Raw genomic sequence first — 27,501 nt, 5'->3', positions numbered from 1 at the left:
GACGATACAATTCGTGGCATAAAAATAAAGGAATTTTCCTACAAAGTCAGGGCATTTGCGGACGATGTAATGTTGATAGTGGAAGACCCAATAGACAATATGCCAAAAATAATGGACAAAATAAAGGAATTTGGTGATTTGGCGGGATTTTATGTGAACAAAAAGAAGTCGAAGATATTGTGTAAGAACATGATGAAGCAAAAACAGCAAGAATTAATGGATATAACGGACTGTGAGGTAACTAATAAAGTGAAATATTTAGGAATTGAGTTGACTGCAAAAAATATAGATTTATTTAAAAATTATGAGAAACTGTGGCAACAAATAGAAAGAGACTTGATAAAATGGAGTAAATTAAATTTGTCATGGTTGTGAAGAATAGCAGCAGTGAAGATGAATGTGCTACCACACGTGATGTTTTTGCTGCAAACTATTCCAATTATCTGAGACTTCAAACAATTTGACAAATGGCAAAGAAAAATTTCAGACTTTGTGTGGGCAGGCAGGAAACCCCAAGTGAAAATGAAAGTATTACAAGATTCGAAAGAAAGAGGGGGGCTGCAACTGCCAAACATAAGATTATATTATGAAGCAATTTGTCTGACATGGTTAAAAGATTGGATAACGCTAAAAGACCGTAAACTGCTGACTTTGGAGGGACATAAAAAGTTGTTTGGATGGCATGCCTATTTGTGGTATGATAACGTTAAAGCGGACTCTATGTTTTTGCATCACTATATTAGAAGAAGCCTTTTCACAATCTGGAAAAAATATAAGAATTACATGGAAAATGGTATCCCTTCATGGGTGGTACCATATGAAGTAATAGATCCGAGAACTGTCTATAATGAACAACAATGTTTAACTTATAAAGAGATAATGTCGATAGAACATAGAATACCAAAAATAAAGACACAAGAAGAGTTATCTCCTTACTATGGATGGTTTCAATATAGGCAAATTAGGGATCTTTAGAACTCGGACTGTCTAAAGGGAGGAATAAGACTAAAAAACTCGGAGTTAGAAGAAGTGATTTTACAAGAAGGCAAAAAAGATATTTCGAAAATATACAAAATACTTTTTAAATGGTATATGGAAGACGAGACAGTCAAAGTCCAGATGGTGAAATGGCCAATAAACCTTCATAAAGAAATAACAATGGAATCATGGGAATACTTGTGGAAAAATACTTTGAAGATTTCAACTTGTACCAACATTAAAGAGAATGTATACAAAATGATGTATAGGTGGTATTTAACGCCTAAGAAGATTGCGCTTGGAAATGCAAATATGTCAGACAAATGCTGGAAATGTAAAAAGCATGAAGGATCATTTTATCATATGTGGTGGACTTGTGAGGTAGCTAAGCAATACTGGGGAGATATAATAGAAATAATTAATGAGGTTTTGCAAACCCAAATAAATAAGAACCCAGAGTTGTTACTACTGAACTTGGGAATGGAAGATGTTCCAATGCAGTACAGAACATTGTTATTTTACATGATTACAGCAGCAAGACTTTGGTATGCACAGAAATGGAAAGTGCAAGAAATACCAACTATATAAGATTGGATTTACAAATTGCTGTACATGGCTGAGATGGACAAAATGACAAGAAAACTCAAAGATCTTGATCCAGGAGAATATATTGCAGACTGGGAGAAATTGAAACAATATCTAGAAAAAAACTGGGATGTGAAAGGAGGACTGTGGCAGTTTGAGAACTATTAATATGTGATATTATAAAGGGGAGAGAGAAGTAACTTTACCATTAATGGGGAAACTTAGCTATTAATCAATCTAAGCTAATATTAGAACTAAGGAGATTGTATTAAAAAATAGTTGAAATAGTGAAATGTAGATTGATATATTAGAAAATTGGAGATATAGAAGAATTTGAACATGCTTAGAATAAGTGATATAACATATATAAGATTTAGAAAAATTATGGTTAAGAGTAATTTGAGAAATTTGGAAAGCTGTTGGAAGTCAGTAAGGGGGGGAAGGGGGGGCTGATATAATTTAGGTAAGACGGGGAATTTGTGTATTGAATAATATTTTATGTACTCACCAATAAATTAAATTATGTACTCACCAATAAATTAAAAAAAAAGATTTTACCCATGTTCAAGGTGTGCAGAAAGATTTTACCCATGTTCAAGGTGTGCAGAAAGCCCTGTTCATGTGAGTCTTATGCAATATACGCTGAATGTTGCCCTAAAGCACACTCAACATGTTACATCACTGTTAGGATACTCCCATCTTTCCATTTCATCTACCCCCTCCCCCCAAAAAACATCTTGAAGGGAAAAATTCTTGGACTCCATTATTAAAGCATCAATATAGCAAATGACTCAGTCATAGAAAAGCCCTCACATACATTTCCTTTCTTTTTCAACCACAGCAATCCCAACTCTTTAAATAAAGATCAGTGCAAGTATTACCAGAACAGTGATCTAACACAGCAGCTAATCAGATTGTTATGGCATTTGTAAAACATCCAATTCATGCAGCCACCTGTGAGGTCATTTTCCAAGATGTCATCAGTACATGGGACTGAAGTAGGAACAGTTCACATAACACAAAGTTCTCATGGCCACCAGGATGCTTTGTATTACATGTGAACCAAAAGTTCCATGCCTCTCTGGCTTGTCAAGGTAGTATTTCAATCATGACCACAGCACATGTGGAGAGGGAGCTTCAGCCACCACCACCACCACTCCAATGCACACAATTTCCTTAACGGGAAATAACCCCAGGAAGCTGCTATTTACTTTTTTTGGAAGTGTGCTGCCATCCCATGTAACTTGCCCAATGGAAAAAAATTGCAACTCCCAGGGCTATTTCAGTTTCAAAAACAGTGTGTTGGATGGGATTCTAACCCCCCTTCTCCATGTGCACCATAGTCACAAGAGGAATATGGCCTCCACGTACCTGGAAGGGACAAAACTCCCAGTGCACAATTGATACAAAGCTTTCATGGCAGTCATGAATAACTTTATCATGCGAACTGGCTCCTGGAAAAATCTCTTCATATGAAAATTGTACGCAAAATTTCTTTAGGCGGAGTTTCCACCTCAGGCATACAGCCTTTTGTAGCAATCATATTGCACTTCACCGCTTAAACTTTTTTTTTACACTGCAGAACAAAACCTTCATGATTTGGGTTTGTTGAAGAAACACCCTTCTCAAAGGCAATATTTCCGGGGTGAAGTACTAAGAAGACAAGTTGAAGATGACCACATTCCATTTTTAAGAAGAGGTAGGAAAGAAATCCCACATTTAATGTTCTCTAGTTAGTATACTAAGATCTATATTATTTCTGGCAATACTTGTGACAAACTCCAGAGAGGTAGCCACAATATCCATGAAAACTTCTGGATGCTAAAGTTGTGATAAAACATCAGGAAAGGCCTTGGCTTTTGTGTTCGGTCTGTTGGGAGAGGCAACTAGTTGACAAACTGTGTGAAACATGATGTTGGACTAGATAGACCACCTGTGTGCTAGGATAAGCGATCCACTTGTGAGGGGGTGTTACCAAAAAAAATCACATGGAAACTTAAGGTATCTTTTTGGATGAATTTTAGCAATACACAAACAAATAAGTCACAGTATTGTAGTGTGTGAATGCTCCCTCTGGCATTCACCACTTACAAGGCTAAAATTTCTGATTATAAGGGAAAATCAGAAGTTTATTTAAAAGACCTTGATTTCCCAGCCAATAATCACTTACTGCTTTGGTTTAAAACTATATTGAAAAGTAATCTGTGTATTAGAATAATGGGAATGAACAATGCCTGTTTTGAATTGTTACAGGAAGTCATAAGCAGATTCAATGACCCTTAATTGATTCAGACCAACTAATGGAGCAAGACCTATAAAAATACATACAGGGTATATCATACCATGACGACTTATATTAAACCCCATAATACTGACCTGATAAAGGATAAAGGATAACTCTTCTTCTTAAACTGTTGCTTCCTGACTTTGCTTGCCAAGGAACTGTGCATTCAGAAAGCAAGTGGCTATCACCAACCTTTCATTTGTGAGAAAGCACCCTCCATATCGATGTATTGTCGAAGGCTTTCACGGCTGGAGAACGATGGTTGTTGTGGGTTTTCCGGGCTGTATTGCCGTGGTCTTGGCATTGTAGTTCCTGACGTTTCGCCAGCAGCTGTGGCTGGCATCTTCAGAGGTGTAGCACCAAAAGACTTTTGGTGCTACACCTCTGAAGATCTTTTGGTCTTTTGGTGCTACACCTCTGAAGATGCCAGCCACAGCTGCTGGCGAAACGTCAGGAACTACAATGCCAAGACCACGGCAATACAGCCCGGAAAACCCACAACAACCATCACCCTCCATATCCTTTCCTTTAAAGGCTTCAGTTGAGGAAAATCATGGCAAAGTTTTCTATATATGTACACATAATAGTATGATTTAAGCGGTTACACCTTTCTAAACCCATTGAATTAAATGGACTTAAACCCTCCTACATCTGTATTGTCGAAGGCTTTCACGGCCGGAGAACGATGGTTGTTGTGAGTTTTCCGGGCTGTATTGCCGTGGTCTTGGCATTGTAGTTTCTGACGTTTCGCCAGCTGCTGTGGCTGGCACCTTCAGAGGTGTCTTTTGGTGCTACACCTCTGAAGATGCCAGCCACAGCTGCTGGCGAAACGTTTGGAACTACAATGCCAAGACCATGGCTATACAGCCCGGAAAACCCACAACAACCATCCTCCTACATCTGTTTAGGATTGCACTGAGAGCGCCTTTGTAGATCAATAGCTAGATTACTCCCCTTATTTCTACTCACACATATTTGCATGATTACAAATCTCTAATTTTGGCTGAGTGCCACTGAAAAGAGAGAAGTGCTGCTACAGCTGCCCAATAGGGACAAGGAATAAGGAAGAGGATAAGGAAAAGAAAAATAAGTAGGCAGGCTCATGAATTAAAGGGGGGAAAGACAAGATAAGGAGATGGGAGTTAGGCAATGGGAGGACGAAGCAGGAACAGAAGGCAAAACCAGCCAGAAAGGAAGCTGAGGTTTCATTTGAGTATATGGCCCCATTTCTCTATAAATTTACATTTGGCGGCAAAACTTTGATTAAATCAACCAACTTTAGCAGATTATTCACAGGGGGCACATTTTAATTGGGAAGGACAAGTTTCTGTCCCCAGGGCCGTAAGCTAGGGCCCACTTGCTTGTTTTCGGAGGCTGTTTTGGTTGATGTATTATGGAATGAAATAGAAAATATTACAAATGGACTTTCATCATTACCTTGTGGTAGTTTGGTGTAGTGGTTAAGAGCGGCAGGACTCTAATCTGGTTTCATTTTCCATTCCTCCACTTGAAAGCCAGCTGGGTGACCTTGGGTCAGTCACAGCTTCTCAGAGCTCTCAGCCCCACCCATCACCCAAGGTGATTATTGTGGGGATAATAATGACATACTTTGTAAACCACTCTGAGTGGGTGTTAAGTTGCCTGAAGGAGAGTATATAAATATATTATTATTTATATCTTGATAAATTCCAGAGAAATAGCTATATTCATCTATTATAGCAAAAGCAATTGGATATTGTGGCACATGGAACTTCAGCAGGTGTACTGAGGCACAACCTTTTGTGGACTTTGATCCAACTAAATCCTGAATTCCTAGCTCACTACAGAGAGTAATGGATGTTCCTAAGGTGTTTGTTTACATTTGATCTCATTATGTTGCTCCTCCTCAGCAGCTACTTTGAAATTGCTTACACCCACAGATTGGAGCTTACTCATTTGATTGGATTCTGCATTCATTTGTACAGTATGGCACACAACCACTATGATCACTTACATTGTTTCACCTTCTGTCCTCATTATGTGAAAAAAAGTTCTTTGTTCTCAAATCAGGATTTTTGTATCAGCCCACTCTGGTGATGACTTCATACATTGTAGAACATAGGCTCTGGCCCATGAAAGTTTATACTGTAGTAAATATGCTAGGCTTTAATTTTATTTATGTCATTTATAGCCTGCCTTTCTCACTGAGACTCAAGGCAGATTACACAGTATGGACAAGCTCCTTCAGTATAGGACTTTTTACTTATTTAATTGTAGTGTTATGCCTTCAGTTTCCTGAAAGGGTACTTAACTATTTTTTTAATGAACACATTTAGATTTCAGTGATTGATTGGTGTAGAGCAGATGCTCAACTATTTAATTGGTTCATTGCTACTTTGGTGGGCATCTTGCTGGCACCAGACTACATTAAAGGGGGCGTTTCCTATGTTAGAGGCAGGGTTTAACTCCCCTTCTCAATACACTTTAGGCAGGAATGGAACATAGGTTTCTCTATCCTATTTAGTGTGACCTTCAGGGTGAGACACACAGCTGAACTGACATTGCCTAATTTCCAATACTGGAAACTAGTTCTCTTCCTTTATGTGGTTGTCCCTATATTTGTAATAGCTGTGGCTGTTAGGACAGATAATTTCTGAACAAAAATTCACTGAAAGCAAAAATCCATCTAACTGAAGCAAAGTGTATTTTATTTATATACCATGTAAAACTGGTTACAACTACAGGAGCTTCCAAAAAGTTTGATTATTAGTGCCTTATTCTCTGTCCTCTATTCCTTCCAGGAGTTCCAATCCTTCACTTGATACCAGATCCTTTCCCTAGAGTGTGGCATACCATGGCAGATAATGAAGAAAATCTTGACAAGCTGACCATTGACAACCTCAACAAAATTCTACAAGTCTTTGTGCTGGAATATCTAAATGTGCCTTGACAACATTCTTGGTGCCATCAAATGGATGCTTTGTCTTAAATACCACCCCCGTCCCCCCAGTCCATCTTTACTTATTCCCAAGAACAGGCTTCTAGTTTATTTAGGAATAAAACATTCTCCTTACCCTAGATAAGAACTGGAATAGAGACAATTCTTTATAATTCAGCTCTGCTATAGAAAATTTAATTAACTCTTCCAAAGAAAAGTATTGTTGAGAGAACCCAAAGCCAATCATTTCAGGTGGGTAGCAGTGTTGGTCTGCAGAACAACAAGATTTGAGTCCAGTAGCACCTTAAAGATCAACAAGATTTTCAGGGTATACGTTTTTGGGAGTCTAAGCTCCCTTTGTCAGATTCCAAAGCTAATAATGATAACAGAGTTGAAAAGAAACCCACACACCAAATTCTGTTGTAGCAAAAGCAAACACCCCCACCCCCCATCCTCCATTTCTCATCTCAAGAAGAAATGAATGGAAGGTCTTAATTTGCCCTAGCTACCACATTAGTTTAATCATTTTAAAACAAGTTCACTGGGCTCACATATGTATCTATTTCTACAGCAAATGCTTTTCATATGGTTCATTTGCTGCACAATGCTTCTGCTCTAATGGATCTCACGAGCTGCTTTACAACTGGAGTATGCATTTCCTATAGATCACCCTGAAGCAAAGTTTCAGTTCCTAAAACTTACATTCTGTACAGGGTTCTATTAAAAAAGGAACCCTGACCTTGGATTACAACTGTGCATGTTAGAAAAGTAATAGCACACATTAGATCATATCATAGTTGAAGTTAGTATATGATGCCCTAATTAGTTGAAAGTTAATTTATCAGAGGTGATGGGTCATCCCAACTCCATAACCTTGTTAACATTTAGTAAGATCAAAGGTAGTCATCTTGTAGTACTTTGGCTATCACCTATTATGTCACAGCTTAAACTGAATACTGTTTACCATATAAACTCACTATAACGTTTGCACATATACATTTTGTCTCACATTTTCATACTCTTTCAGTATATAATGCACACTGAGGTAAAAATCCAGTTCTATTAGACCACTTTAGTAGTAACATCACAAACAGTTACTTGGCTGCCATAGGTAAACCATCCTCTTCCAATTTCTTTGAAATCTTCTACCTGCCACCAGAGCTTTCCCACAAATAAGATACTGCATTTTGACTCATATTTTCACTTATTTTCTATCTAGTACGCATGGCAAGTGCTGGCTGGGAACATACTACTTTGGATCTAAAGTAGTAGAAGCAGAATTTCCTTGCCTCACTTCTGCTGTAGCCCACTGCGCCTCCAAAAACACTGCTCCTGGGACAGTGCTGAGTGCAACATAGGGGTCTGCAGTAGAAGAGAAGTCACACAACACACCCTCAACTAGCAGAAATCCCATTCTGTCAGCAGAAAACAGATTTTACCATGGTGCACAATCATACGAGCAGTGTGACCATTAAGCGGTTCATACATTTGAGCTCTAAGACCTCAATGCCATTAGCATTGTTCTAAGAAATACACATCCCTGGATTCTTATTGCACTGGTTTCTGGTATATATACAGGGTGGCATTTCAGTAGCTGCCCTTAATTTGAATTAATTCCCTTTATTGTACTTTAAAACTCTTAAGATATCCATCAAATATATGTTTGGTTGATAGCATTCCCCTCATAGTTTTTAGTACTCTTCCATTCTGGACAAACATTAACATTTTACAAGCTATCTTGAATTAACAGCTACTGGCTTCAGGTCAAACATGACTAGGTAACAACCAGATAACCAATTCAAAGCGAAGACCTTTAAGTATGCAATTCCTTTTGAGTCCCAATGAAATTATTTTTCTGCTGGTGTTAATATCAAACAGAGTTTACAGGATAGATTCCACAAATACAATGTAAAAAAATCACCTCCACTGTACAATCAATGAAAGATCACTTTGTCACCTCTTAATGGAAGGGGGGGGAAAATCCCAAGACAATATAAAGATGTTCTAGACAGGATACAGCACAGAAATAAAAAAATTGTAATTTAAGACTCCTCAAAGCTTATAGTTTTCTTACAAAACATCCCCATGAACTTTGAGGCAAGAAAACCATTGTTCCATATAGGAAGAAGGATTAAACTTTCTTCTTTCTGCAAGAACTTATCTGCACCATGGAAATCAAATATACCTGAGCCAAAATAATACAACATTTGAAAGATAAATCTTAAACCTTATGGAAAAAATCAGTCAAAGATACAATAGAAATGCATAGATTCTCAACAGATATTTTAAATATTATTTGATTGCATTACTTTGTTATACAGAACACAAGTGTTTTCCAAGGAAAAATAGCATCTTTGCAGTCGTTGGTCATCAATTTTAAGAAGGCAACCATTTTGACTTTTAGTCTGATTTGTTTCTAACTCTCAAAAACGCAAGAATGTGGATACAGTCTTTAAAACAGTGCATCACTCTGTTTACACATTTGAAAAGGCAAGATTATCATCATACAATAAAATAAACGTCATTAAGTCAGACAGAGCCCATTCATTTATTCCCACACTTACACACATTTAAAGAACAATACACAGTGAATAAGAGAATGTCTTTCACTGGACCAACTTCTATTAGCCTAGGAGAATATGACCTTTCCAGTTCAAGAACTCCTCATCAGCCATAGCAAACATGTTTTCAATGTAACACACATTGAATGACCCAAACCATTTATTTCTATAAAGTCTCATTGAACAGAAAAGGCAGAGGAAATAGTCTAAACTATAGCATCAAATGACAGAAGTGAATTTGCTTAGGTAGTGCCCTGCTTCACAGAGGACCCTGCACAGGTTTACCACTAAATTGATGAGTCTGAAAAGGCAGAGGAAGGTTAACTATCCATCATGTGGGGAGGGAGAAGGAGGAACTCAGATCCCCCACCCCTCCGTCCTTCTTGCAGATTGTAAGTAGGGTCGTTTGAATCGCCAGCATGAGGGATACAATGTAATATGCTGTCTTTATTCTTGAAGAACAATTTGAAGGAGAAGGGAAATTCCACATTCCTATGATAGCTATTTGATTCCAGGAATGCTGTTATAGTGTAATTTTTTGGGAGGAGAACCGGCCACACTGATTTTCCATGTTAGAAAAGTGGATACTGGCTGCAATTTTCCCCCAATATATGAGAAATCAGTTAGAACACAAACCAAGCAGTCTTCTATCTAACCATAAAGAGAAGCATCACAAATATTTAAGCTGCACCTCCTTCTCAGGGAACATTAATGAAAATTACAGGGTAAGGAGCTAGACATTCTGTATGAGCCTCTTCCTTATTACGAAGAGGTATCATTATTATTTAAAAGCAGGTGCAGACTAATTTGAAAAGTAGTGTTCTCAAAACATCTGGATTCTAGTAAGATAACAAAAACACCCAATCATCATACAAATGCATCTTCTCTAAATGCTTCAAAGAAGATTAACAGGTTTTAAAAGCAGTTTTCCATGTTTAATACTTTATTTTCCAGCATACTGTCCAGCAAAGAAGATGGACATAAAAATGAATCTGCAATAGTTACAACTGTAAAAGAACCAACAGAAGTTTTGTAAACCTCACAGTGATATAGATAAAACAATAATACCTTCATGTCAAAAGTGGATTTCAGAAATCTGTTTTACCTCCAAGTAGGTATTTTTATAGCAAACATTTTTCCAGTGAAGGAAAATGTGACTTTAAAAATGATCATATGATTGCATCAGAGGCACTGAAATTTTAGAAAATTAAGAACGTTACATCAACTGAGAACACTCCCTAATTATCAGATGAAGAAAAGGATACAAAACCCATTCCTTTGCAACTTTGTTCTTTTCTGAAATTCCATTCATATTATGCTGTAAAAATTAGGGGGGGGGGAATAAGAATATAATTAAGCTGTTTATTTGTCAAGCTGGGGCAGTTCTTGACAGCAGTAACTGCTTTAAGATTAAATGAAAACATAAACATACATTTTCCTGATTTTTGGAAATATTTGATCCCAGTCACCTAGAACATTTGAATGGTCTTGTAAAAGGTGAGCAATAAAATAAGTGAAAAAAGTCAAACAATAAATAGAGGAAATGGTTATTACGGTCTGGACTGATCTTGAGTGCCAGTTCCGTATCTGTGGGGGGCATTTATAAAGCCAGTCCTGAATCCGTGGGTTGCTCCCATTCCTGGCATTCCAAATCCTTGAGTGAACACACTGCTGTAAGGTACTGTTCCACGGTTGAACCCCAGACCATAAGGTCTGGTTTGAGTGTTCATGAGAATGACTGGGTTCATATTTTTGCCTGGTGTGTTAAAAGAGAATTCTGGAGGTGGGCTGCTTGGTTTAGCTGGAGTAGATGTAGCAGGATTAGAGTTTTCTGCCATCTTTAAAGGTGGCATTGGAATGATGTGATGGTCTGAAAGATTCAGCATATTGCTGGTAATAGGTCCAGAGGCCAAGGTAGGCCTGATCCAGTCATCTTTGAAAATTTGAACAGTCAAAGTGGACACTAGAGTATATAATCGATTGGTCACATGAGCAAGTACCATTTGTTCATTGGCATCTCTCCGAATTCTTACATGTACTGATCCAGCCTAGAGAGCAAAGTAAAAATAAAATCAATAGTCACATGAAGATTACAGATGTTGGAAATGGAAACTATTGGGATTTGCTATGCTATTGCATTCCAAGCAACAGAGATGTTGCTGCTTGGGAAAGCTGTTCTGGATGGGATTGTTCTTCTAATTTTGGAGGCGATCCAGCCATCTCTAGCAGATTAGGTGAAGAAAGGAGGAGGTTGGAGCAGTTGCTAACAGTACCTTCTTTCACCCTCATCATCTTGATAAATATTCAGCCCTTCTGGTTTTGGCTGGTCTAGCCACACTGATCTGCTGTGTTGAGATTTCTAGACTAGCTTATTGTAATGTGCACCATATGAGGCTGCCCTTGAAGACAATTCCGAAGCTTCAACTGATTTCAGAACCAGGAAGCAGTGTGACCTATATCTGGACTCCCTAGCCACCAGAGAGAGAGAGGGGGGGGGGAGAGAGGGGGGGGAGAGAGGGGAGAGAGAGAGAGAGAGAGAGAGAGTGTGCGCGCGCGCGCGCGCGCGTGTGCGCGCACGCGCGCGCGCTGTGTTAGGATCCAAACACATGCCCCCAAATCCGTTTGAGCCTTCTTTTCTTCTCCAGGAAATGATGGTTGTTTTGCTGCTGCCTTCGTGAATCTTTATCTTCAAGGCTGGTAACTACTGCCTTCCCCGAAACTGCTTTCTCCTCTCTCCTCCCTGATTTTCTCTTAGTTAGCCTTGTATGTGTGCTGTGTGTGATTTTTGTACATTTACCCTTTTATTTCTCTTTTGAACATCTGGCTAGCTTTATTTTGAGAGTTCTCAAAGGGAATAATCCCTGTGAACATAGGTGGAGATGAATCAGAGTTACCCCTTCTCGCTTCATCTCCTTTAAGCTAATTCCAACTAATTAAGGAGACTGCCTATTTGGGTAACAGAGGCAGCCTGTGAGGAGGAACCAGTCACCATGTGCACAGGACACCAATATTAAAACAATTATATTGGCAACAAATACTCTTCAGAGGTCCAATTCAAGGTGCCAGTTGTTACCTTTAAAGTCCCTGATAGCTTGTGACTTGCATGCCTGAAAATCTACCCCTCCCAAGCATCATCATTTTTCAGCACAGCAATTTCTTCTCACAGTGCCCTCATGGCAACTGGTAAAGACTGTTGCCTCACATTCAAGAGGTTTTTCTCTTATTCAGAACAAGCTCCCATAGGTGGTTCCTTTCAAAATGCATGTAAGGTCACATGATTCACAAGAGCTTTTATCTGATTTGTCTAAATTTGTTGGATGCAGTGATCTGAAAGTAATCTGTTTGGAGTGATGTTTGGAAACTATTTAGTATGTTATATACAACACATTTTCCTGTGGCTTGATTCTTTGGATCTACATTATAGGCCAATTTTGTTGGCTTTTATACCTGTAGCCATTTGCTCTGAAAATAGGGTTTTACTGTGTCTATTGTAAGCTGCTCTCAGTTCTGGAAATATCATGAGAAGGAAAATAAAAAATACATACCAGAGTACCAAAACCCAGTGTCCAGAAATGTTCATTTCGAACCTCTAAGACGCCATCTAAAGTGGAAACCTAGTTCAACATATACAATGGTACATAGTATTGTTGAGAAATAATCCAAAACACAATCCACCCCTTTTCACTTTTTGGAAAAGCTCAATGCATTAGACATGAGAAATACATTCTGATGATACAAAGCTCTCCAGCACAAGCCTAACTGATTGAACTGAATGACTATTGCACAGCTCTTAGTGGAGATTTTATTAGACAACTTCCTAGAAGACTGTCTGAACTAGCATTTTTAGAACAAAAGGCTGTTTCTCAATGCCCCACCCCCCAACAACCTTGGAATTAAGCCTTATTGAACTGAACAGGGCAAGTCAGGATTCAAATCTATTCATGTCCATACTAACTATCACTTTCAGAAGGGACAAAATTTGCCTAACAACAATACTTTATCAGTAAAATAGACTTATCAGTAAAATACTTCGTAACTGTCCACTTCTTATTTAGCTACCTCCACAAGAGTTGTATACCATACCATTTATTTTACAAAATGTCAATGATGGGAAAAAAATCAGAGGATCTGAAAGGATAAAAAAAGATCATAATATAGCTGCATACTACAGATGGCTACAAAGATGTTATTTGGTCTCAGATTCAATTTCTTTTGTTAATAACTTTGTTCCATCAGATTCCTCCCCAGTAGGGGTAACGTCTGGGGCTGCAGTGTCCACCAATGCTCCCTTTTCAAGCCCTCCTCCCGGCCACCGCCAGCACATGAACCTCAGGATGCAGAGAAGAGGAAAGTTCTGCTGCACCCTGGTTCCTAATGTCTCTCCTGCTCTCCACTGACACCTTGGAGCAGTCTAGCCCTGCCAGACTCTCCCAGATCTGGCCTAATAAAGGATTGTCTGGGGGTGGGCTGACCCTGTACTCCTCCAATACCCTCTCCTCAGAGGTGGGCTAAAGGTGAGTGGAGGGAACCTGGGCCAATGACCTTCCTGGCCAGGCTTCCCTTTCTCCTACCCCACCCTCCTCAGAGATTTTAAGAGGTTGCTGTGCCTGCTTGCTCAGGCCTCAAGAAGCCCCAGGTACTGCTGGTCTCCTCCTCTGACCTGTTCCCAGCTGCAGCATATCACCTGAGCCCCACCTCTCTCCTGCAAGGTTCTGAGACTTCTACATAGGCACCTCTGGGCGTAGGGCTGCTCTTGTTTCCTTCCTCACCGTGACTGGCTAAGTTGCCTGTCCTTGCAGTGCCTGCATGAGGCTGTCCCCTGCCAGAGGTTCCTCCGTAGTAGGTAAGTGAAGGGGCGGGGCTGCCACCTCCGGACAGTTCTTTAAGATAATGGCATGAGCTCAGTTCCAGTACAGAATTCTTATGACACTTTTGCCTGCAATTTTTTTGTCTCCCAAACAGCTGGGATGAAATTCTCAAGGATTGTGGCCCTCAATCAATGGATCTTCCCCATCAAATTCTTGACAGAGAAGATAAAGGATCCCCAAGCCATTAAAATTCCTCCATGCTGAGCAAGCACCCGAAGGGCATTCTTGGTTGTGGCATCAAAACTTAGGAATTTTTCCCCATGGAAGATTTGTCTGTCTGTCTCTGTCATTGTCTTCCGCCAACAGGTGAAGACATTTCCGTTTCATTTGGCGTACCCTTAGTGAACTCTTATTAGCCGTCCTCCGTGGTTGTCTTGTGTTTGTATGTCTAAATGTTTCTATTATATTGTTAAATATTTTATATATACATTTTAAATACAGCTTAATTTTTTAATGCATTGATATTTGCTACCTTGGGAGACCCTATTCTGGTGGAAAGGTGATACAGAAATGTTTTAAATAAATAAATAATATATAAATAAAAACACAACTTCACCTATCCTTACTTTACATATAAACAGGTGGACTCAAGCTTAAGTGGGTCGTCCCCCCCCCTCAGGTTTCAGATCCTCAGTCAGGAGTCTCTCTCACAGAGATATATTTTTCACCTCTTGTTTCGTCCTGTGTATGCTTTTTTATTTACTGTTAGAAAGGCCTTAACCTTGACTTTGCAAAGCAGCAAGGTTGATTGGCATGACAGGAGGGGAAATGGAACATAAGAGAACCAGTTTCTGGCTCTTTGGATCCTATCACACCCCCTTGTGGCATGGCAGCCCTTTCTCCTTTTATCCCAGAGGTCAGTAAGCATAGGAGGTTGCAACTGGACAAGGCTGACACCTCGGCCTCTTCCCACCAACTACCATCAGTGAAAGCAAAGCATTTCCTCACTTCTGCTTTTAGGCTAGATAGCTGGAATGACTCAGGCATGGAGCATTCTTGCTCATACTGAATGAGGTTCTCCTCCAAGCTAGCTATTCAAAGTGCTGGGGGGAAATGCTAGCTTTGATCTGCTGTGGAGCATGTTCTGCTGGCACAATGCGCTTCAGCTCACTGAAAGATTCTGGTATTATGTAAGTGGAAGCACCTATCACTATCTACAGCTCCCTCAATGGAAAAGGGCGCAGCACAAGTAGAAGCAAGAGCCAAGCCACTATGTACAGAAATGGTCTGGTATGAAAATAAACTACTCTAGGTGGACAGTATGTCTGTCTAGAACATACCACATTCCCCCGCTTGCTGTTGGTCACCTACCCTTATTACCCTGGGGAAATGGAAATTGAAGGTAGAGTATAGCTGCAGATGTTGGCAATGCCAGAAGAAAAGGAACAGATGTATCCTAGTTGTTCAAAGCCAAAAGCTGGAGGTAATTTGGATTAGCCACCCTTCTGAAGTTAACAAATGGGGCAAAATTTTGGTTGATTTTGCAAAACCTGACTTTTACCTAGTTCAAACTAGAAGCACTTTTTAAAAGTTAAAAAAGAATGTTTGCATCTAAAAACATGTGAAAGAGTGATCAGTATCCATTATAATCTTTTAACCCTTATGCTCAATTCTTCAGAAGGCAAGATCCAAAACACAGCGGGCAGTTTAGCTTCTCCTTCTAGTACTAATTTCCAGTACCTCCTGAAAAGCCCCATATTAAGAAGTCCATAGGAACAGCACCCCAAGAGGTCAGAGACACTGCCTTCAGAAGTGACAATTGTCCCCCGCATGTGCAAATACACAATCCTGTCCACAAATAATCCTGTCTACGTGTACAAGTGACATGTAACTCACCTCTCTTATAAGTTTATCTAGCTGTCCAATCACATGAGATGGTGTTGTCTGGAAAAACAAAATCATTATTTTTTAATCTAATTATTTTTTTTAAGTGACATAGTCCTGCAACAGGATTGTGACTGTTGCTGTGAGCTAATAATTGTTGAGAAAGAGAAAGTACAGCAGAATACTAAGCTTATGACAGGACTACCAAACAAAATCTCTTTTTTTTTTTTTTTTGAAAAATTTTTATTGGGTTAGAATCCATTATTTCCACATTTACATTCAATTTTCCCCAATTTTTTCATCTCTAACCCCCTCCCTTCCCCCCACTTTTTGTTGACTTCCAACAGCTTTCCAACCCTTTATCCCCTTTCCCTTACTTTTATTAGCTTCCTCTATCTAAAACAAATATATATTCTCCATTATTCTAAGCAGTACATCCTTAACTATTTTTAACATTATATGCCCAAACTGTAAGCCTTTGTTTCCATCTTAGATAAACAATTTATCCCAATTTTTCAATTTCAAGTATTTCTATATATCATAAACCATATAGATCATACATTCGTTTATATCAAACAATTTGACTTATTCTCTATATATATTACTCATTCTATCTTTTTATAATAGTTCTATATATCTCTCCTCACGTAGTCAATCAATTTGACCCATCTATATCTTCAGACATTCAGTTTGGTACAAAACTTGTCAGAAAAAAAAAAGAAAATATTGTTAGTTAATCGCTCCTTATATTTAGTCCTTATAATTAATTATTTTCTCTATGTTCTGTTTGTTAACCTATATATATCTATATATATGTCAATCTATTAATCTGACTGCTTATTAATTCACATTTATCTCTTCTCCCCCCGGTAAAGTCTCCCCCCTCTACTTCAATACTTCAGTAGTTCTCAAACTGCCACAGTTTTCCTCCCACCTCCCATTTCTTCTCCAGGTATTGTTTCAGCTTCTCCCAGTCTGTGTTGAACTGCCCTGAGTCCAGATCTCTCAGTTTTCTTGTCATCTTGTCCATTTCAGCCATATACAGCAATTTGTAAGTCCAATCTTCAATAGTTGGCACTTCTTGTACTTTCCATTTTTGCGCATACAAAAGTCTAGCTGCTGCTGTCATATAAAATATCAACGTCCTGTGTTGGGCTGGAATTCCCTCCATTCCCAAGTTCAGTAGCAGGAGTTCTGGGTTCTTATTAATTTGAAATTGTAAAATTTCACTCATTTCTCTTATTATTTCCCCCCAGTACTGCCTGGCTACCTCACACGACCACCACATATGATAGAGGGAGCCCTCATGCTTCTTACATTTCCAGCATTTATTAGAAGTATTCAAATTCCCTAGCGCAATCTTCTTTGGTGTCATGTACCAACGATAGATCATTTTATAAATGTTCTCTTTGATATTAATACATGTCGTTGTCTTCATTGTAGTTTTCCACAAGTATTCCCATGCCTCCATTGTTATTTCTTTATTAAAGTTTATAGCCCATTTCACCATTTGTGTTTTAACTATCTCATCCTCGGTATACCACTTCAACAGTACTTGGTATACCTTGGATATTCTTTTCTTATCTTCTTTAAGAAGGGTCTGCTCTAGTTCCGAATTCTCTATTCGTATACCTCCCTTTACAGAGTCCGAATTATATAAGTCTCTGATCTGTCTATACTGGAACCAATCGTAGTTAGGTGATAGTTCCTCTTGTGTCTTTATTCTAAGTTTGGATGCTTCAGTTTTAGTTATTTCTTTATACGTTAAACATTGTTGTTCATTATCAACAGCTCTCGGGTCTATCACCTCATATGGAACCACCCACAAAGGGGTTCCTTCTTGTAGATAAATTCTGTACTTCTTCCAGATTATGTATAGACTTCTCCGAACAAAGTGATGCAGGAACATCGAGTTGACCTTTACTTTGTCATGCCATAAATATGCGTGCCATCCAAATATTTTTTTATATCCCTCTAGGGCTAATAGTTTCTTGTTCTTTAATGTCATCCATTCTTTCAACCAAACTAGGCAGATTGCATCATGATAAAGTCTCAGATTGGGCAGTTGCATTCCGCCTCTTTCCTTTGCATCTTGTAAAACTTTCACTTTCACTCGAGGCTTCTTGCCTGCCCAAACAAAATCTGATATTTTCCTCTGCCATTTTTCAAATTGTTTGGAGTCTCTGATGATTGGTATTGTCTGTAGCAAAAACATTACTCTTGGTAACACATTCATCTTAACTGCTGCAATCCTGCCCAACCATGACAAATTCAATCTATTCCATTTAATCAAGTCTCTCTCTATCTGAGTCCATAGTTTTTCATAATTGTTTTTGAATAGATCTATGTTCTTTGCAGTTAATTCGACTCCCAAATATTTCACTTTACTTGTTACTTCACAATCCGTTGTTTCCATTAACAATTGTTGTTTCTGCTTAGTCATATTTTTGCATAATATCTTTGACTTCTTTTTGTTAATGAAGAAACCTGCCAAGTCTCCAAACTCCTTGATCTTATCTATCACTCTTGGCATGTTCTCCAATGGGTCCTCTACAATTAACATTATGTCATCCGCAAATGCTCTGACCTTATATGAATAGTCCTTTATTTTTATTCCACGAATTTCATCATCTTGACGTATTTGTATCATCAGAATCTCCAATACTAAAATGAACAACAATGGAGATAACGGGCAACCTTGTCTTGTTCCTTTACTTATCGTCAATTTCTTGGTCAATTCATCGTTCACCACAATTGCTGCAGTCTGGTCTCTATAAATTTCCTTAATTGCTCTGATGAATCTTTCTCCCAATTGTAGCTTTTCCATAGTGGCAAACATAAAGTCCCAGTTTAAATTGTCAAACGCTTTTTCAGCGTCAACAAAGAAGAAACCAACCTCTTTGTCACAACGCTTGTCATAATATTCAATAGCATTGATCACTGTCCTTAAGTTGTCTCTTATTTGTCTGTCTGGCAAAAAGCCTGCTTGTTCCTCCTCTATGACTTCCGAGAGCCACCCCTTCAATCTCTCCGCCAATATCTTCGCAAAAATTTTGTAGTCATTGTTGAGTAGCGATATAGGTCTATAATTTTTCACATTAGTCAGGTCTTGGCCCTCTTTTGGGATCAATGATATATTCGCTTCACTCCAAGTTTCTGGAATCCTTTGATCCCTTAAAACCCCATTCATCACCTCTTTTAGGAGTGGTGCCAGTTCATTAGCCATTGTCTTATAGAATTTAGCCGTAAGTCCATCTGGCCCTGGCGCCTTTCCTAGATTTGCAGATTGTATTGCCTTACTTATTTCCTCGTCAGTTACTTCACTATTCAACTTATTTCTCCAAGCTTCCGAGATTTCTGGAAGTTTGGTTTTCTCCAAATATGACGCTATTGATTCTTTGTTTACTTCTTTTTTATTATACAGCTTAGCGTAAAATTTATAAAAGGCTCTACTAATGGTAGCCTGCTCCAAATACGTTTTGTTATCTTCGCAAATTTTATTTATTATCTTCTTTTCCCTTTTCTTCTTCAATTGCCATGCCAGGTACTTCCCAGGTTTATTAGCACCCTCAAACACTTTTTGATTCAGTCTTTTGAGATTCCACTCCAATTCTTTATTGCTCATTGCTGTTAGCTGTTCTTGAAGTATTTTAATTTCCTGGTATACCTTCTTTTTCCCTGGTCTCTTTTTTAGCTGTATTTCTTTGGCTTTTATTTTCTCCTCAATCTCTTGTCTTTTCTCCTCTTTCTTCTTTCTTGCTCTACCATTTAAGTCCATTAGTATGCCCCTTACAACCGCCTTGTAGGCATCCCAAACTTTATTGGTTGGTACTTCTTTATTCACGTTGTATTGTATAAAAAACTTTGTCTCTCTTCTCAGTATTTCCATATTCTCTCTTTCCTGTAACAAGTCCTCATTTATTCTCCATGCTTTCCTTTTTCTCTTTTTTCCAAATTTCCACATAATTGGGTTGTGATCTGAGCCTACCATAGGCATTATTTCTACCTCCTTAGTCCATAATACTAAGTCTTTTGAGGCCCAGATCATATCAATTCTTGATAATGTAGAATGCCTTGCAGAATAAAAAGTAAACTGTCTGCTTTTAGGATATTCTCTCCTCCATACATCTTCAAGAGTCTCTTGTTGAATCAACTCAAAAAAAAGCTTTGGTAATAGTCCTCTTTTCTTTTGTGCCGTTGTAGTCTTTTTGTCTAGTTCCAAGTCTGTCACTCCATTGAAGTCTCCAGCAAGAATTATCTGGTCGTATGCAAGATCGTCTAAATGCTTCCTTAAATCCTCAAAGAAGCTTTCTTTTGCACCGTTAGGTGCATAAAGTCCGACTACCAACACTCTCTTTAAATTCCAAATACATTCCACTGCTACAAATCTAGCTTCCACATCTCTCATAACAAATTTTGGCTGTAGCTCCTCTTTTATGTACAACACCACTCCTCTTTTTTTCTTGTTGGAGGCCGCTACATATTCTTTGCCCAATTTTCCAGATTTTAAATATTTTACATCCTGCTTTCTGATATGGGTCTCTTGCAAACAAACAATGTCACATTTTTGTTTTAGTAGCCAGTGAAAAGTATTTTTCCTCTTATTCGGTGAGTTTAGTCCATTTACATTCCAAGATAATACTTTACACTCCATACTCATGATCTTGTTGGTAAGTCTTTTTCATTGTCCTTAATAAATCGCTCCATCTCTCGCTCAGATCTGATGCGTTTTTTGGCCCCTCCAAACTCAAAGGACACTCCTTCCGGTAACTCCCATCTGTACCTGATTTTCATGTCCTTCAAAATCTGAATTAGCACTTTATATTTTTTCCGGTCCAGTAACACTGATCTGGGCAGTTCCTTCATTATAATAATCGTCTTGCCATCAATCTCCAATGGATCTTGAAACTGTTTTGTCACAATCCTCTCTTTCATATTTCGTGTTGTAAACTGCACAATCACATCTCTTGGTAGTTTCCTCTGGGTTGCTATTCTCGAATTCACACGGTATGCCACATCTAGGATAGCCACAACTTCCTCCTCCTCCTTCCCCAGGTACTCAGCCAACACCTCAGTCATCTGTTCTTGTGCTGACTTTCCTTCCACTTCTGGCAAGCCACGAAAACGTAGCTGCTTCTCCATATGTTTAGTTTCTGCAACTGACATTCTCCCCTTCACCAATCTCATCTCTGTTTGTTGCGTGTCTGCTAAATTCTCCATCGCGTCTTCTACTGTTTTAACTCTCTGCTGCGTTCCTTGTAATTCACTTCGTATTGTTTCCATACCTTTTTTCACTTCTGACAGCTCCGATTTTACTGTCTGTGTAACCTCTTTAACCTCTTTTATCAGCTCCAATTTCGTGTCCTTAAGTTCTTTAATCATATCTAAAAGTTTTTTGTCCAGGTTTTTATCCAGGTTTTCTATTGCCGATTGCCACTCTTTTTTTGACATCGTGGGGCTTGCTTTAGCTCGCTCCCACGAATCCGCTCTCTTCCTTAACTCCGTGGCGTAAAATTTAACGTTTTTCTATTTTAAATGTCCCGGTCTTCTTATAGAAATTAAATTTTAAAGAGTCCAAAATGTTGGGCGTCTTTTCTCTATGGTTTCTCTATGATTTTGTAATCCAAGATGGCCTACTTCCTCTTCCGCTGAAGCCGCGACCCTTCCCCTTTCAAAAATGGCGATTCCCTACTTCCTGCCCTCCAGCAAGGGCCGCTTATCTCCAGCCACTCTATTGTTATTACGCACTTCCTGTCTCCCGTCTTCCCACAGCAGATCTCGCGATGGTGTCTTTTTCTCACAGCTCCAAAGCCACAGGTATTCAAAACAATAGTCCCATTTCTTTAATAACTTCTTTAAACTTAGTCTCTTTTTAAATTCAATTCCTGCCGAGTCTTCCCCTCCTTTTCACTAGTCTGTTGCAGTTTAAAAATCTACTTTTTTTCCTCTCTGTTTTTATCAATCTGTCCCGTCTCAGAAGATAATGATCTTTACCTTCTCTTCACTTTTCTCGGGTTGTAATCGCTGTTTCGATTTTAAGTTCTCCTCTCAGCTTCTTCCCCCAATCGATGCTTGGGTATGTAGGTCTTATGCCAGCCGAATTGGCCCCAAAACTGCCGCAGAGATTATAGCCGACCCGTCGCAAGGTGGGACCTCAAGGATTGGGGGGAGACTCGTTGTGTAGAGCCCCCCCTCGTCCGAGATCTAGCTCACCCTAGGGTCTTGAGCGTTCTTTGCCTGCTCCCCGCCTGAGAGCAGTCGGCCGCGGGCTATTTTCACCCCGCCGGCCGGTTAAAACGGCAGTCCGGTCAGCTCCGCAAGTGGAGCTGCGTTAGACCTCCATGGATCCCAAACAGGAAGTCCACAAAATCTCAAAATGCCAGTACTCATGTCTCTCCATTAATCCTTTTCAACTTTAAGCATTCACTTTTATTTGCTGACCAACGGGAAAGATTAGTATTAGCACCTCATTAACAATATAGATGATTAAATAAATCAATGGCTGCTTCTTCTGAGGGCAATATTAGGATATTTTTTATAATCTGATTTGAAACCAAAAGTGTCTGTTTTAAAGCAAAACACTAACCACTAAAACATGAGGCTGTATGAAGAATTATCAGTCTCTTTAACTGTAATTTAGTACAAGTACCAGACTTCTGACTGAAGTCAGAAAATTTATTTATTCCAGGTCTCGGGGGAAACCTTGTATCCTAGCCAATGATGACTCAATGTTGTCTTTTAAAAAACTTTACTGAAAATCACTCTAGTTATCCTTGAACACATTAAACAAACAAGAATCTCATTGATATTGAGCACTGGTAAATGTAAATGAGATTATAAAAAGCATATGCCATGAAGCCTATTGTGATTTCCAAATGTTTATTTTGTCTGCTTCTTGTCATTCATTTGTTGAAATATATGTGAAATGCCAGTCCATATTATAATGTCTCACCTGAAGTAATACCTTTCCGCTGTAGACACTCATGGGATACATGGTACCAAATGTCATCAAGGCAATGGCTACTGCAGATGCAGTGTCAACAGCAAAATAATTGCTGAAACACAGAAATGTAGCATTAGAGGGCACACCAGTTTTTCAGTATCTGAATTACTGTTATTGTTCAATGTAACTGTACGTACTTAATTTCAATTAGCATGTATGTAATACAAAGAGCTAAAGCTCCTGCAAGGTCAATTAAGACAAATGGATTCATTCGTGGAAGGAAGATGCTGCTCAATCCGGGAATGATGCCGCATAAACTAAAGAAAGGAAGAAAAATACGGATTAACTGGCGTTAAACAGGAGACACAGCAAATTAAAAAGTACACCCCATTCATTAGCAATTATGTTGGCATCTCTCTGCAGCCAGAAAACTGATCAGCCTGATCATTGGTGTTAATGACTCTTTATAAGTGCCTGTAGCCCTTAGCTCATTCCCCTTTTCTGAAATTACATCAAGTCCAAAGATGTCAAATTTTGATTACAATGTTTCCCCATAGTTCCAAGTAAGTGTTTCTGGTTTCATAAAATATTTTAGCTCTTTAAATGATACAATGTCCATCCCAATTCTAACTACTTATTTAGTAGAAGTGGAGGAAGTATTTTGTTCTCATATCTATATATTCAATTTTATATATATTCAGTTTTCACAATATTATCATTTAGGATGTTATCAATTTCAATGAGTTGATATTACATTTTGATATGATAACCAATGATTATTGGGGATTTAGTTCCATTTCTACCTACATGAGTTCCACCTCACTCATAAAGGAAAGAATAGTCAGATGTATCAGTCCAACTGAGACAAGTACTAACAAATATCCTCACAAACATTTTCATACTACTGTGACACAGGACAAATTGCAAGCCTTCTTTTTGCTGAACAGAGATTTTCTGCTGATCCTCCAGTAGAAATCCTTCATAACAAACACTTTTTTTCTTAGAGAAAATGGCTACGATCAAAACAAGGCAGGAAGATAATGCTTCACTTGATTAGACTGGCAACAAAAGGACAGAGCTCCCAAATAATATATACATGACTCTTATATGGCAGTAAAATAGAAGAGTGGAAAAATCCAGACCAGGTTAAAAATCGAAGGCTCAGTTTTCTCTCTAACACAACCCAAGGGCCAAGAAACTGTTCAGACTCGCCTGTCTCCCTCTGTCTTTGTCTTCTGCCAGCAGGTGAACTTTTTTTTTTGTCTCATTCACTTCTCCATTTTTGGTGTTATAGGTTGATATGTTTATACATTATCAAATTATTTTATATATAATTTTAAATCCTGCATTAATATTAAAATATTTTAATGTTTTTATGTTGGTTCCTTGGGGATCCTATTTGGGTGGAAAGGCAGCATACAAATGTTTTAAATAAATAAATAAAGAACTCCAGACAAGTAGCAAATGAAAGAAGAAGCTCCCTGTACTTTTTGGGGGCTTACATACCTAACGTGCCTCCCGAACCATTACTTAAGGCTAGAGCAAGCAGATCTCAACACTACTGATTATTTAAATACAGGAATTGCATTACTTTATCTTTTAAGTATTTCTCTACCCTACTTCAGTAACTAATTTTACTGTAAGGTCACACGCAATAGCAGGTGGAAGGTAGCAAGCCAGAGGTATCCCAGGACTCTGGCAAGTCTTTCAAGACCAATGGCTACAATGGTCTTTCCCTCCACTTTCAACCTGGCAACTAGTGGGCCTGGTGTGGACCAAAGGCCATCCAATTATTGATATTTTTCTCTTTCCCTCTCTCTTCGCCCCTCCCCAATATATAGTGTCACTTTGTATCTTACCTCCTGCTGAGGTCTGCAACATGTTCTTGAAGCCAGCTTGTACTTGCAGCTATGCAAAAAATAATGCTGATTATTATTAAGGCCACATTCTTTAAACCAAGATTATAATCAACCTGGTATCACTGAAAATCTGTGACAGGTCTTATTATATGAGTTCAGGCAGATTTTATTTCAACGCTCCAGGGACACTGGGATGTGTGTGTCTATTATCATACTTTGAGTTGTACATACTGGATGCATTAAAAATAATCATTCTAATAAACTGCAAGTACAATCCTATACGCTAGGCAAACTTATGTACCCTTTTCATCAGATCAATTCATTTAGCCATTGTGCCAACCCACGTATAGTGTTCTTTTCACCTTGCTTATTGCACTTGGAGTCTGTTGAACAAACCAACATTGTTGTACCAGACGTACATAACAAACAACAGTTTTGTAGAAATTGTTAAGGCTACTACTTGCTTCCTTTACTGCCCTGAAGCAGATTCTTCAGATGCTTTCCTAAACAGCGTACACTGTCCATCATCTCTACACACGCAGGCCTTCTGCTAGTGGCCACTGCAAAGAGATGGGGAAGCTGAAACCAAATGGTTCTCCCAGCTGAAGGAAGATCTGATCCACAGCGGGGTGGGCAGACAGAAGAGATAAATTGTCTGGTCATGGAGAGAATGGGACTCATTTCAGCAGATTGCAACTGAGGATAGCTTGCAGGAAGGAGCTCTCATATCAGGTTCCATCTTGGATGGTGCCCATTCCCAGTGGAGGAGACAAAGGCTACAAGGTAATGAGAAGCTTTAAGACCACTAACTTTTTAGGTTTAAAGAGCCTGCCTTAGCTAGAGCATATGTAGGGCTAAGTGACAAGGAACAATATGTTAACACTTTTTCTTTGTATTACTTGCTTGAACCATTGCTGTGCAACACATGGATGTGGACTTTTTTCAATAAATCCTTTTCTATTCTAAATACTGGTAGCTGCTCTGTGTACCACATAGACCTCCACCATTTGAACATCCTTTCTAAAACAGATGCTAGGAGAAGGGAGATGGTGGATTCCTAGACCACTGTCACCCTAGAGAGTGCACAAGTGCAATAAGCCATTCCACAGATAACCAGTCTTTGGGAAGTAGGAGACACAGGCACTAGATGGAATCTTTACATGGCAATGCTGAAGGGAAAGTTAGCTTGCTGGCCCTCTTGATGGGAACTTTTGAAATTGCCAGCTAATGGCAGTGTACTGAAGGAGAATCATGAAAAAACTCCTTTATGAGTTGGGATGACCTGGGAGAGCAGAATGTTGCCAGGCTGAGATTCAGGATGACCGCTGTGTGTTCAGATACCTTGTAAGGCCAAAACAGAATGGTGCTTGCTGATCAGCAGGGCTGTTCTGTGACACTGCTCTTGACAATGTCAATCATCAGCTTCATTCACAATTATATTTTAGAGCTTTAAGCTTTTCCTTTGTTCCATCCGCCTGTATGTCTAACTACATTATTCCAGGCAAAAAAAAGCTTTTCCTGTCCTCAAATTATTTTCTCCATTTTACTTTACTAATTTTACCTGAACTTACTCGCCTACTCTCCGCCCCCCCCCACCCCAGCTCCTCCTCTGCTTGGGAAGAAACACACGATCGTGGCTCAGTTACCTACGCATGATCAGAATTCTTTTGCCTCATTGCCTTTTAAAGTTGCCTTCAAGAGAGCTTAAGTTCAACACTGTGTCCAGGCCTCCTGCTGTGAGGTCAGTGCTCCTGAACAAATTGAATTTTGTAAGTGTTGCATATAAGAACCCACAAACTGTGGATAACAACCAACTACAAACTCTAATTGAGAATCCCAAGTGAATATCCCCAAACAAACTATAATTTGTTGATAGGTCTGCATTTGAAATAACAACTAACCACAGTTCTGTCACAAGTTCTCAATGCAGCATGTACACCAGATGACACAGGGGAGGGAAAGGAAGTAAACAAGTAAACCCAGGCAACTGAAATAAACCAAGCCCACAAAATATTTACCAAATTATTACTGAGTTATTTTTCTCCCACATCTATTTATTCCATACCTTCAGAGACATAAACAAAAGGCTTGTTTCTAATAGAAAGCATTGTAAACAGGTTGAAAGAGAGTGCCACAAAGGTACCAACCAACAATCGACCCCTGAAAAGAGTAAAGAAATCAATCATTTTAAAACATTTCACTAATGATGTCTCCTTTACCACAGTATGGGAAGCAAGTAAAGCTTTTATGAGAGGAAACCTGATAGCCCTGACATAAAAAAAAGGAAGGGGAAAACAAAGCAGATGAATGAAATTGTAGCTAAAATTCAACACTTGGAAGAACAGCATAAAAAATCACTTAAGAAGACAATACTAACTGAAATTAAGCAACTAATAAATCAACTGAACTTTTTGCAAATTGAAGAGATGCAGAAGTAGTTAAGCTTTATGAAGCAGAAATACTTTGCACATGCAAACAAACCAAGTCGTTTTCTGGCCTATCGTCTAAGAAGAGTAACTGAGAGAAGAAGGATCACAGCAGTTAGAAAGCAAGATGGAATTACCCATGCAGAAAAAGAAATACATAAATTTTTTACATCCTATTTTTCTGAATTATATAAAAAATAATCCATTGTGGAACAAGGACTTGAAGATTATATTAAAGAAACAATACTCCCAAAGT

General features: G+C 38.8%; 2 protein-coding genes across 2 annotated transcripts in view; one reads left to right on the top strand and one right to left on the bottom strand.

Moving 5' to 3' along the window:
- The window catches only part of QPCT (glutaminyl-peptide cyclotransferase), a 41,106-nt gene extending 31,810 nt beyond the window's left edge, over window positions 1-9,296 (top strand). Inside the window, exons 6-7 of the mRNA XM_054975872.1 lie at window positions 3,146-3,262; window positions 6,628-9,296. Coding sequence (XP_054831847.1) covers window positions 3,146-3,262; window positions 6,628-6,776 — 266 coding nt within the window. The 3' untranslated portion in view covers window positions 6,777-9,296. The remainder of the gene's footprint in view (window positions 1-3,145; window positions 3,263-6,627) is intronic.
- The window catches only part of SLC30A6 (solute carrier family 30 member 6), a 32,536-nt gene continuing 14,268 nt past the window's right edge, over window positions 9,234-27,501 (bottom strand). The window contains exons 8-14 of the mRNA XM_054975861.1: window positions 26,885-26,979; window positions 24,820-24,868; window positions 23,158-23,277; window positions 22,970-23,072; window positions 16,030-16,077; window positions 12,871-12,939; window positions 9,234-11,373 (exon numbers count right to left, since the gene is read on the bottom strand). Coding sequence (XP_054831836.1) covers window positions 10,876-11,373; window positions 12,871-12,939; window positions 16,030-16,077; window positions 22,970-23,072; window positions 23,158-23,277; window positions 24,820-24,868; window positions 26,885-26,979 — 982 coding nt within the window. The 3' untranslated portion in view covers window positions 9,234-10,875. The remainder of the gene's footprint in view (window positions 11,374-12,870; window positions 12,940-16,029; window positions 16,078-22,969; window positions 23,073-23,157; window positions 23,278-24,819; window positions 24,869-26,884; window positions 26,980-27,501) is intronic.

Source organism: Eublepharis macularius, chromosome 1, assembly GCF_028583425.1.
Source record: "Eublepharis macularius isolate TG4126 chromosome 1, MPM_Emac_v1.0, whole genome shotgun sequence".
NCBI lineage: Eukaryota > Metazoa > Chordata > Lepidosauria > Squamata > Eublepharidae > Eublepharis > Eublepharis macularius.
This window is presented reverse-complemented; position numbering and strand designations above follow the sequence as displayed.